The 12,629-nt window shown below is 40.5% G+C and overlaps 1 protein-coding gene across 3 annotated transcripts in view; it reads left to right on the top strand.

The window, feature by feature from the left end:
• NUP214 (nucleoporin 214) overlaps window positions 1-12,629 on the top strand; it is a 101,489-nt gene that overhangs the window by 1,938 nt on the left and 86,922 nt on the right. For all 3 annotated transcript variants that reach the window (XM_057720361.1, XM_057720360.1, XM_057720362.1), the window contains exons 2-10: window positions 763-958; window positions 1,582-1,733; window positions 2,741-2,939; window positions 3,612-3,682; window positions 4,690-4,753; window positions 5,205-5,308; window positions 7,212-7,318; window positions 7,970-8,036; window positions 12,195-12,321. In XM_057720361.1, coding sequence (XP_057576344.1) covers window positions 763-958; window positions 1,582-1,733; window positions 2,741-2,939; window positions 3,612-3,682; window positions 4,690-4,753; window positions 5,205-5,308; window positions 7,212-7,318; window positions 7,970-8,036; window positions 12,195-12,321 — 1,087 coding nt within the window. The remainder of the gene's footprint in view (window positions 1-762; window positions 959-1,581; window positions 1,734-2,740; window positions 2,940-3,611; window positions 3,683-4,689; window positions 4,754-5,204; window positions 5,309-7,211; window positions 7,319-7,969; window positions 8,037-12,194; window positions 12,322-12,629) is intronic.

The following is a 12,629-nucleotide window of genomic DNA, read 5'->3' as shown; positions in this document are numbered from 1 at the left end:
TGGGGAATGGAGGTGGCACTGGATGTGGCAGAGGTGCTGGCGCAGTTGAGGGAGAGAAGCAGAGTATTGCGAGGCGAGGCTCTGGAAGTGGACGGGTCAGGCCATGTTGGCCTTACAGCCTGTTAAGGGGTTTGGACTTGATTTTAGATGTCCTCATAGCATCTAGGTATGTTTATAGTTCTTGAACACCAAGAGATTGACCGTGTATATCGTTTTCTATGCGGGGGGTTTTGTTTAGTATCTGATGCAGGTAAGCCAGTTCTTGGAATTTGGTTACTATTGGGATTTGGTCATTATTTCCTGTATTCTTGTTGAGTCCTGCACTGGTAGTTTGAACTTACAGGGTAGTTGAGTGATGCTTTCAATATTTAACAACAATTTATTAAGCTCTACTCTGGATCATAAGACAAGACATATCATGAAATAGGACAAGATTGTAAATAAAAAAGTCCAACTTGTGTGGTGGTTCAGACAATAAATAAGCTAGGAATTCAGAAAAGGAAAAGATCAGTGTTAGCTGGGTTAGTCAAGGAAGGCTTCATGAAAGAATTTTTTAAAATTTAATTTACTCGATAAATACTACTAAGCACTATACCGGGTGCCACAGTATCACAGGAAGCTTAGAAATGACAAACCCCCTTACCCCGCTGCGGGTAGTGTGTATTTTGTTGTACTGGAATTGGGTGTGCTGGAATATAATGACAGATGTGATTTAATTTCCTGTTTTCCCTGAACTGATCTTGTTTTGACCCCGCACCACAGGATTTTCAGTTTAGAGCACTGAAGAAGGTGAGAATCTTTGACTCCCCTGAAGAGTTGCCCAAGGAACGCTCGAATCTGCTTGCCGTGTCCAACAAGTATGGCCTGCTTTTCGCTGGTGGAGCCAGTGGCTTGCACGTTTTTCCTACTAAAAATCTTCTTATTCAGAATAAACCTGGGGATGATCCCAATAAGATAGGTAAGTCCCTTGGTTTATGTTGTGTGATAGAGGAGAGTGGTGAAGTGCTAATGTCATTTGCTTCCCAAGAAATCATTCATAGTAAAACTGCTGTTAGTCCTGAGATAGACCCCCAAGAAGAGGAACTTCTAGGGAGGCTGCTGGAAGCCTTCCTGGGGCTGCTCTTTGGTCCTTTGTATTTATCTTTTGACGAGTCGTTCCTCTGCGCTCAGAGGGAAGAACAGCTCACCACGGTGCCATGCTCAGTGGAACTTGGGTTCCCTCTGTCTAGCAGAAGAGTTCTGTTGCACGACTTTCTAGTTGTCACAACGGCACCATCCAAGCAGATGGGAATGTGTACTGTTTGGAGCATTGTTGCAAAAATACAGTACAAGACACTATTTTCAACAAGGGCTACAGTCACAGTCAGTTTCCCCAGGTCGTATGAGGAAGAGTCCCTGTGATACTTAATGCAGCATCATCCATTTATAAGAAAGTGACACTTTATCTGCACAACTTGGGATCAGGGTGTGTGCATGTCTCTGTGTAGATGCAAACATTGTTTCACATAGACCTGAATAGAGGGTTTGTGGCTTGTGCTTAGAACATTCCATTTTCTGCTTTGTGTTTTTTTGTTTTCATAGTTGATAAAGTTCAGAGCTTGCTAGTTCCTATGAAATTCCCGATACATCACCTGGCCCTGAGCTGTGATAACCTCACACTTTCCGTGTGCATGATGTCCAGTGAATATGGTTCCGTTATTGCTTTTTTCGATGTTCGCACATTCTCGAATGAGGTAAGCTGCTGGCAAACTGTAGGGACCTAAGAACATTTCCTGATATTAAATCATAGCCTACAAGTTCTTGGTTGACCTTTGAATTCTTTTTCTAGAGTAAAATATGGGTTTTTAAAAGGTCCTTAATTATAGAATCATAGCTCTTCGGAGATAGAAGTGACTTTGAGAAATGATTTCGTAACACCGCCTGCCCCAGGGTGTTTTCGTTTCTCATTTACATATGAGACCACCAGAGCCCATGAACCCTTAGACAACTTGCCAAGGCCACAGAGTGAGTAGATGATGTCAGAAGTTCCCACATCCTGGATCTCTGCCCGCCTAATGTAGTGTTCTTCCATTCTGGGCCGTTTAGTGATGATAATAGTCAGTGATATTGAGTGTTTATACTGACTGTGTGCCAGGCCCTGTGCTAGTGCTTTTCATGCCATGTTCTCACTCATGCCTGCCCCGCATGGCCTTATGCAGTAGGTACTGTTGCTTCATGTCATAGGTGGAGAAACAGGCCCACAGAGTTTACGTATTTTGGGTTCTTGTTTGTTTGTTTTGTTTGTTTTTAAGCACCTTTTATATCATTAATCTTTCATTAGCCTTCTACAACAAATCTTTAGTGAGGCTATTTTGGAATTTTGAAGGCTTTGGGGCTTCTACATACCAATTAAAGTAGGTATTTTAAGATGAGAGCTCTCTAAAATTCAAGGGCCCAACACTATTAAGAAGCAGAGCCCAGATTTCTATTGAGTGTCTGCTCTTTATTGATTGTTTCGCACTTGTGTATTCCCTTGTTGAGTCCCTCTGAGTATGCTACGATAATTGATTGCCATTTTCAAAGTTGTGTTAAAATCGTGTACTGAATAGACTGTTGTGTAGAACTAGATTTTTTTTTTCATGGCTATGGAGAAAAGTGAGCTGTAATTTAAGAAAACTTGCATAATCAGTAATTTTCTTTGACTAGTAAATGTTTCTGTATTTATTAATTTATTTTTGCATCTGGGCATTTGTTATAAAAGGCTAAACAGCAGAAACGCCCATTTGCGTATCACAAACTCCTGAAAGATGCAGGAGGCATGGTGATTGACATGAAGTGGAACCCTACTGTTTCCTCCATGGTGGCCGTTTGTCTGGCCGATGGCAGCATTGCTGTCCTGCAAGTCACAGAGACGGTAAAAGTGTGTGCAACTCTTCCTTCCACAGTGGGAGTAACGTCTGGTGAGTAATAAAGTCTTTTACTCTGTAACGTATGGTAATGGAATCTACTTAACAATTAATTTCTGAAAAGAAAGCGAATGGGGTTTTTTGTCGTGTTTGTTGTTTTTTGGTAGAAGTGGAGTGTTTTTATTTCCATAGTTAATGTCCTTGAAGCCAGATAGCATACATGATTTAACTTGAATGTGCTTGGGTTTTGTAGAGAAAGAAATATTTTGGTGTAGCTGGTTTAGAACTGTGTTGTTGAGAATAATTGTTTTGATCCAAAAGGGTGGCACTCTGAAACTGTCATTTGTACCTTCAGGGGAAAAGCATTAGAAAATTTATCCAATAGGAGCAAGAGAATGATTTCTTGATATTTGAAAACCTTGTTCATTTTCTTTGTTTTATCTAAAGACTATAAAATCTTATGTACTTTATAGCTTTCTGGGTGATACTCCATTGAAAAAGCATTTTTAGTAGCTGATTCAGTGGCCCAGGGATACATCACAATTGGCTTGTATCGTCGAAATGATTTTTCTTTTTTTACTTTGCCAAGTAGGGATGATCCCGCAGTCTTCCATGGACTGACAGAGGAACAAGAAGTGGTTATTATGTGGCTGTTTGGGTACAGATCTCATTGGTTTGCTCCATTTTGTTCAGTTGTTAATTGGTAGCATTTTCTTCTTTACCCAGTCTGCTGGAGCCCCAAAGGAAAGCAGCTGGCAGTGGGGAAACAGAATGGAACTGTGGTCCAGTATCTTCCTGTAAGTCTTGCCTTCACTTCAGAACTTTTTTACTCAAGTTACCCACTGTTTTGGGGGTGGTTTGGGAATATCTTTGCTGTTTTTTTCTATTAAAATGTAATTTGTGCTCATTGCAACAAATCTATCAGACACAAGTGAATGCAGGAAAGAGTTGTTGCATGTCCACTCTGTCATCCTCCCCCTGTCGTCTTGTAGAGATAATATTCATGTGTATTCTTCAGTATAGATTGACAAGGCATCCACGTATGTCTGGTCAGACCTGAATGGGAAGGAGATGTTCACAGGCAATGCCAAGGTCTGTGCTGTTGTGCATTCTTCTGGTTCTCTGTAGGGCTGCAGAGTGGTGAATGTGGTGGAATAGATTTGAGGTTAAAGTTTTGTTTCTCCTTTCATCACAAAAAGTTGTTATGTGACATTTGGTACATATTCTTTTACGGCATTAGCCTGTGAAAAGATAACACAGTTGGTTTAATTTTATTGTTTGCCTTTTTTTTTTTTAACTTAATAGTGTGTGTGTATTGCAGGGAATTCCCTTGCCGTCCAGCGGTTAGGACTCCTCTCTTCCACTGCAGGGGGCATGGGTTCAGTCCCTAGTCGGAGAACTAAGATCCCTCATGCTGCACAGTGTGGCCAAAAAAAAAAAAAGAAAAGAAAAGTGTATTGGAGTCTTTTTTTTTTCCAACTCCTTACATATAGAGCTACTTCATCCTTTTGCATGACTGCATAGTAGTCCACGGTGTGACTAGCCGTGCTTCACTTATGCATGTTCCATTATTCATGGTCACCTGGATCAGTGTGAGTGGTTTTGCTCTCTAAGTGGTATTGCATTGAGCATCAGTCATATTGCTGTGTTTCTGTAGGGTGGGATCCTCTGTGTGCATTCTCTCCTGGCTGGGGAGGTGAGGCCTAGGTGGTTTCTAGGGGAACTTATTGGATTTGACAGTTTCATTGGTTTGGGGATTGTTTCATTCAACATTTTTTTTTTTTTTTTTTTTAATCTCTTTCAGACTTTGCAGGAAAAAAAAGTCATTCCTTGTCCTCCATTTTATGAAGCGGATCATCCCGTCAGAGGTAACACATTTGCTTTTCTTATCGGGCTGACCTCTAATGAGGTGCTGTCCATATTGCAGAAATGTCAGATTGCGTGAAGTACCTGTATGCCTGCTCAGGGGAGTGGTGGTGTCTCCTGTGTGAAACCCTCGCTCTCTCAGTTAGCTAGTGAGGCTGCTGTAAGAGAAGCCCTCTGGTGGGCGCCTGTGTCTCTTGCTAAATGACATTAAGTGGATCCTAAGTTGTAATTAGAATTCGTCATTATTTGCCTCAATTATAATCCACCAGAAAAAAATACCACTTTGGGATGAACTTGGGCTTCTTGAGTCTTTGCGAATTATATTTAGCTAGTGAAACCTGGACCTTTTTAAAAGCTATAGTAGTTGGATTTTCTTTAATCCGTGAGGCGGTAACGTGGTGTCCAGGGGTTATTTGGAGCGCACAGTGGTTTATGAGAGTGCGTGTCTTTCAGTTCTGGATGTGCTGTGGGTCGGCACGTATGAATTCACAATAGTGTACGCCGCCGCAGATGGGACCTTGGAAACCGCGCCAGACGTGGTGATGGCTCTACTCCCGGTATGTGTATGAGAGGGAGGTCTTTGCTATTTGAGAATGTTAGAAGTCTTTTAGTAAAGTTTGAGGCTGAGGCCTCCGTTTCCTTTTGGTACTGGTAGTGATGATGCAACCTGAGGTGTAAGATTTTAATGCTGCACTGGGGCCTGGGGACCAAAACGGTGGTGTCCACTTAGAGCATGTCCTACTGTGGAGTCACAAGGTGAAAAAAATCATAAAACTTTGCTGAAGTAGCAGACTGTGAGTCATGGTAGGTGTTAACCTGATAAAGACATTTTAGGAGAAGCAAGAAAATATCTTGACTTTCAAAATTTGTTCACTTATTTATTCATCAGATATTTTTCAAATGCCTACAGTGTGCTTTAAAGCTGAGGACACAGCCATGACCAAGGCTAAATCGTTGCTTTTGTGAATCTTGCATTCAGACGAATATGCTGGTCCACACACAAGTGTTGGACCAAGGAGTGCTGAGGGTGATGGAGGAGATGAGGCGGGGGAGGGGTGAGTGCCGACTAGGGTGCCGTTTAGCTTGGGTGCTCAAGGAAGGCCTCTGAGGAAGAGCAGTTCGAGTGAGGGCGTGAGTCATTTAGAAGACAAAGAAAGACCTGAATAGTAAGATCTGCAGTGTCTTACTAAATTGCAGTGGCATTAAAAAACCACAGCGGAGGCAGGGCTTCTATTTCCAAATCCTATTAGCTTTCAAAGTCCAGAAAAACATTAAACACATACATGAAAGTCTAAATATAACGAAAGCAGGAGTTGCACTAGTCATTCTGTTTTGCAACCTTGTTTTACTTAGTAAATTACAACTATCTTCCTGTGTCAGTAAATCTCAATCTTGCTTTTGGACAATCAGTTTACTTAGCACTTGTTCTCCTGTTGGATACTCAGGTTTTCAGTTTTTCCCTATTTTAAAGGATACTAACATTCTGGTATGTACATTTAATGGGATTATGTTTATTTTTCAGGATAAATACCTAGAAATGAATTTGTTAGGTCAAGCAATATATGCTCTTTTGATAGGCTTTTGAAAACATTGCCAGAGTATCTTTTATTTTTTTAAGCTCTTTATTGGAATATAATTGCTTTACACTCTTGTGCTAGTTTTTGAGGTACACCAAAGTGAATCAGCTGTATTTGTACATATATCCCCATATCCGCTGCCTCCCAGAACTCCCTCCCATCCTCCCTATCCTGGCCCTCTAAGTCATCACCCATGGTGGAGTTTATCTCCCTATGTTATGCAGCAACTTCCTACTAGCTATCTGTTTTACTGTTTGGTAGTGTATATATGTCAGTGCCACAGAGTATCTTTTAGAAGAGTTGTATCAGTTTATACTCCTACCACCAACAGGACTACCAGTTGCCCAAAGTTGTGTCAATATGTAGTGGTGCCATTTTTAATCTTTGCCAATCTAATATGAGGAAAAAGTGCCTTGTTTTTATTAACTCTTTTGGGTTCTTGACAATATTGAATTTTAAAAATAAGTTTAAGGTGCCTTATTTCAAGATATTACAATTTTCTGTTCCCATGGATAATATAAACACTAGGATTTGTTGAATACTACTTATGTCCCATGTACTGGGTTAGAAGCTTTATATGTATCCTTTCATATCTCACAATAGCCTTCGACGTAGGTTTTTTAGGTCCATCATACGTGAGAGAAGACATCATGAGAGAGGCTGAGTAGTCTGTCCGTGCTGCAGTGACAGAAAAGTTTACATTCAGTTTGGTCAGTGGCCAGTGCTTCTGTTCTTTGTACTGCTCAGTGCTGCCTCTATATCGTGTCTATATATTTTGAGTGGATTTTCTCATAAAACTTACATGATTTTATCTTTCGAGATTCTTAACTGTGTAGGATTAAAGAAAAACCACCCATGAGATTTGGTTTTCTGTTCATTGTAGAAAAAAGAAGAAAAGCACCCGGAAGTGTTTGTGAACTTCATGGAGCCCTGCTACGGCAGCTGCACCGAGAGGCAGCACCACTACTACCTCAGCTACGTGGAAGAGTGGTGAGCCACACGCCCAGGGAGGGCACAGCTGCCATCACTGTCAGGGCATGCCTGAGGCCCTTTGCCCTGCCTCTTCTGTTTTCTTTCCTCCCTGTAAGAGAGGAAAATAGAGACTGGAGATTGCCCCAAACATATTTTCAGCTCATGCTAGATAATGCTTTTCTAACTACTACTTCTTTTCCCCCCGTCTTGAATTATTTAGCTCAAGTGCATCCTAAACTTAAAAACCTCATTTTCTCAATAACTCTAGCGATGACTTAAGAAAATACTGATATTTAAGGAACATATTAAAAGCTTTCCTCTGAGCGGAAGTGTCTCTTTAAAAGATTGATGACTTGAAGCAAAGCTGTTCCTCTAATTAGATTATTCTCTCTACAGAGGCACGTATTTACTGGATTTCTAAACTTGATTCTGCTGTGTCTCTCCTTTATTTTAAGTACGGAGTTGGCGGAGTCTCCAGGGCTCTGGCCTATGAACTAAAAAAATAAAGCTTTACATCCAAAATCTTCTTACCTTTCTTCAACCCGGTGGAAAATCTTGCCTTTCTCCTTGACATCTCAAGGAGAGCCTTGTAGATGTTGCCACTGACTCAAGTCAAGGTGCCACTGCCACTGTTTGAATCTAACAGTCTTCTGGTTTTGTTCTCTGAAGGGATTTAGTGCTGGCAGCATCTGCAGCTTCAACAGAAGTTAGTATCCTCGCTCGACAGAGCAGCCAGGTAAGTGTCTCTTTTGTCACTTTTATGTGATACTTTCCTAAGAAAGATTCCGGAGGGGTTTAACTATGAGATTAGATTTAGATGAAGTCCTTTTAATGAGTTTCTGGATGAGAGCACAGCTTAAATGACCAAGAGCCTTGGACCAGATGACTTGGGTATTGCATTGGATACACATGGGTGTCAGACTTAGCCATTCCAACAATGTCATCAGAAGCCCTTCTGTTCTGATAGGACGCATCCACGGTGTGTGGAAACATGCTAGTAGTTAACCTCCAATAGGAGTGTACCTGGATGTGTAGGAGGTTTTTTCTGCTGTGTTCTGTTTAACCGTGTTTATTTTCTTTCTATTACTTGAACCTGCCTCTTTGATTCAGTTAACTACAACCCTTTTTTTTTTTTTACTTAAAAAATTCCATGTATTGACCTCTAAATATAATAAAACTAAGAGCTCTGCCCAGATATTTTATGAGAACTTCGACCTTGTTTCCACTGCTATGCTCATTGAAGTCAGTTCGCTTTTGTTTCTGTAGCCTATGGAGGAGAGATGCAAATCTAATAACCAGATGGTGACTTTATCAGAAATACATTGTTTGCTTCTGAAAAACTACCAGAAAGCTAAAAGCACCTGTGCAGATAAGCACCCATCTCCCTTCTTCCCCCTTGTTCTCTTTGCAAGCCAGAGTGGACCGAGGTTGTCATGGTGAGCTCTTCTGAGCTGTGGTAGGTGGTGCCCACTGAGTACACAGGAGACACACGAAAGGGAAACTTTTCTTTCTTTCTTTTTTTAATTATGCAGTCAGTAAAGGTCAGTTACTGGTTGTATTATGTTTGGGTACACATCAAGAATAAACATTTTTAGGGAGGGTGGGAGGGAGTTGAGGGAGGAAGGGGATATGGGGATATATGTATAAATACAGCTGATTCACTTTGGTGTACCTCAAATGCTGGTATAAGAGTGTAAAGCAATTATATTCCAATAAAGAGCTTAAAAAAAAATGAACATTTTTTTTCCCAGAAGCCACAAAACATTTTGAAAAATTAATCATATCAAGTCAAATGCAGAAATGACATTGCAAGTTTCTGACCTTGTAATAAAGCTGGATAATGACACAGTTTTAAGTAATCAAAACAAAACTGCGAAATACTGGTAAATATATATATATTTACATACATATATAAAATCATTAACTGAAATAACTCAGGTTGAAGAGAAGCTCAGAACTATAGTTGCAGACTACTAAGAAATAATGGCAGAGACAAACATAGAAACATACAGAGCCGTTCTTAAAGAGTAAGAGAGAATGAAAACTCAATAAGCTATAGAAGACCAAATCAACAAAATGTTTTATTTAAAATGTGAGCTAAATTTTAGTGCCTCTGCTGCATTTTGTAAAGGATTGTAAGAAAGGAATACAGAGAACTTTGAATAAGGGTCAGTTAAATATTAAACTAATCAAACTGAGTAGATCAGAAGTCTGCTAATTTAAAATTTTTTTTAATTTAATTTTATTTTTTACCAGTTTTTGAGGTACACCAAGTTCAGTCATCTGTATTTATATACATTTCCCCATATTCCCTCCCTCCTTTAAATATTATTTTTATTGCTAAGAAAACCAGGAGAATGACCTAAAATTTCTTTCACTTCTGAACATGAAAATGATAAACTGTTTTTCTGCCACTGTCTTGCTTGGTGTTAGGTGTGGCCACGTGATTGAGTCCTGCCTATTCCAATGGGTGCAGCAGTTTCTGTGCTCATTCTAGGCCTGGCCCTCAGGAGCTGTGGGCCTCCTCCATTCGCTCTTCCCTTTGTCACCTGGATACAAAGTTTGTTAAGGACCAAAATAATAGCTTGTGTAGCTACAAACAAGGAGCTTGGATCCCTGAATGAAGCTGGTAGGAGAGCCACTCCACCAACTTGAATACCCAATCAAACTCCAAAGATCTCCTGTAACGTTGGCTAGTACATATTTGGTTCTGTATTTGTTACAGGGTGTTGATATACCCTAAATAGTGAACTAGGCAAAAGAAACAAAATAATATATGAACCAATAAAATACAGATGCAGTAGTATCTGTATCAGAATTTGACATCCCACATTAAATGCCACGCCATTAACTGAGGCATTAAGCAAGAGAATCACGTGCAGGAAGCGAGCGGAGTCTGTACCAGGCACATTTTTCGCTCTCATATGTAAATGTTTAAGTGGCAGCTCCTCTTGCACTTTTAAAAGGGATCCTAAACTAATACTCTCCATAACCAAACTCTTACTTTTCTCCCAATTCCCGCTCCTCCTTCAAGTTTTTCCCTGCTTTGTAGGTTAATCTCCATTCCATCAATTGCTCAGGCAAAACTTACGGTGTCATCTCTGACTCTCTTTCTCTCACATCTCCCAACTATCAAAAGGTAACGTCTGGTCTACTTGCAAAATACATCTGAATTCTGCCCATTTCTCACAACTCCTCAGCCAGGAGCTTTTCTCTTTAAAAGTCTACCTTGAGTTTAAAACTGTTTCGTGTACCACATGCAGTTACATGTGCCTCTTTCAGTCACTCAGAGTTTATCCATCCTTCTCTAGGTGGCAAGGTGGCCCACCGTAAGTGCGTAGCTCTCAGAGGGTCGCAGGCCAGAGTTCAGCAGTCTCATTTGCTGCTCTTGGATTAACTTCAGTAACAATTTCCTAATAGCACAAATATTTTATGTATTCACACATTAAAAAGCACTTATTTTTGCTTTTTATCAAAATAATTATGTTCGTGGTTGAAAAATCAAATACTGGAGAAAGGATTATAAGTGAAAAACCCCTGGCCATCCTGTCTTGATCTGTCTGTCCTGTTCTCTAAAGGGGACCATTTTTAACTTGTAAACTTTTTCTTATAATGGTTAGCTCCTTATCCCTAAGTAATAACCTGCTTTATCACTAGTCATTGATTGTTAGTTTTATTACTAATTTTGGCTGTTATGGCAAACAAGGATTTAGCTCACATGTAGTCTTCAACCCCCCCCCTCCCCCCGCTTCCTTTCAATAGGGTTATAACACTATTCTAATTTCTTCTGTTGGTTATCTTTGAACTTTAAGTAATCATTTTGTATCTTCATTTCTTATGGTATTACCATACACCATATCTCTTGATCTTGCAAGCTGTGGGAGGAACATCTCAGCACCCCACCCTTGCCTTTACATACTTTCCTCCACTCCTACCTTTAAGCTGTTGTCATTTGTGGCTCATCTTTTGCAAAATCAAAGCTGATATTGTTTGTATTCTGTTCTTAGTGATTAGCAAGCCTTCTTTATTTTGTCTATAGATTGTTTTTCAAAGTTGGAGCCCATTTGGCTTCAAAGTTGGTGTCCATTTAGTTTACATTGTTGTGAATGTGACTGTTTACTCCATAGCTAAGTCACGGAGTGCGACTGTGTTTCCTTTCCTGAGCAGTTTGTGGTTTTTCTGTTTCTCTTTGAACATTATTCCTCTTTGATTCATCCTGCCTAGTTTTGGTCAAGGTTGCAAGTTAGACAAAATGTCTGTGATTTTTAAAAGTCAGGAATCATTTGTTGCAAGGAACAGATCCCACTCGAGCAAAGTTGAGCGAAAGGGGAGTTTACTGGAAAGATGTGGTGGTTTCTCAAGGAATCCAGTGGCGGGAAGATTGACCAGTGAGGAACTGGTAGCAGGAACTAGGAAGACAAGAACTAATGTTAGCTTCTGTCTATGTGGTCGAGTGAGCACAGGGCATCTGGCCAGTGTTTTACGCTCCTGTGCCCAGGACTGCAATAGAGATCACCTGGAGTTCCTGGTCCCCATCCCAGATTTCTGAGTGCAGGTGCTGACTGGCTTAGTGCAGCTATTGGATTTACCCACTGTGTTCAGGAGTCTGCCTGGTTGTGGTGGATGATACTTCAGAGAATGTTCACAATAGTGGTTATTTATTCACAAGGCAGGGATGTCATATGCCAGGAACAGATTGAGAGACTTGGAAAAGTAACCCCTTGCTTGCTGGGGGACTTAGCTTTTAGACTCTCTTTCCAGATTTTAGAGTCTCAGTCAACACACAACTAAACCAAGTGAGTTGTCCTTATTCTTCTATCCTGTTTGAACAGTGCTGGGGAAAGCTCTAACCAACATGGCATTTTATTCTTATTTTACTTGTTCTTTTCTCCAGAATAATTGGGAATCTTGGCTGCTGGAGGACTCTAGTCGAGCTGAACTGCCTGTGACAGACAAGAGTGATGATTCCTTGCCCATGGGAGTGGCCATAGATTACACTAACCAAGTGGAAATCACCATCAGTAAGTGTAGTCTGATGTAGCTTAGTGCAGAAATAGTCTTCTTCCCATCATGGTTAATACTCAAAGCCCGCTCTACATTTTCATGATAGAATCTACTCTGCTGTGCACTTTTAACTTATCATAGCATGTTTCTGCTTAAAGAGTGAGGTAGAGTGCATTGTACAACACTCATCTAATTTGAATAGCTGTTCATTGACCCAGGTCATATACTCTGTGTGCCCATGCATTGGAGTGTTTGCATGTCTGTGTGTCCTTTAGAACATGGCTGAAACACAGAACACCGATTTCATAGCTTTGTTTCTTTGCCC

This window comes from Hippopotamus amphibius, chromosome 2 (assembly GCF_030028045.1).
Source record: "Hippopotamus amphibius kiboko isolate mHipAmp2 chromosome 2, mHipAmp2.hap2, whole genome shotgun sequence".
In the NCBI taxonomy this organism is placed as follows: domain Eukaryota; kingdom Metazoa; phylum Chordata; class Mammalia; order Artiodactyla; family Hippopotamidae; genus Hippopotamus; species Hippopotamus amphibius.
The sequence above is the reverse complement of the archived record's forward strand: the minus strand, read 5'-3'. Positions and strand labels throughout refer to the sequence as shown.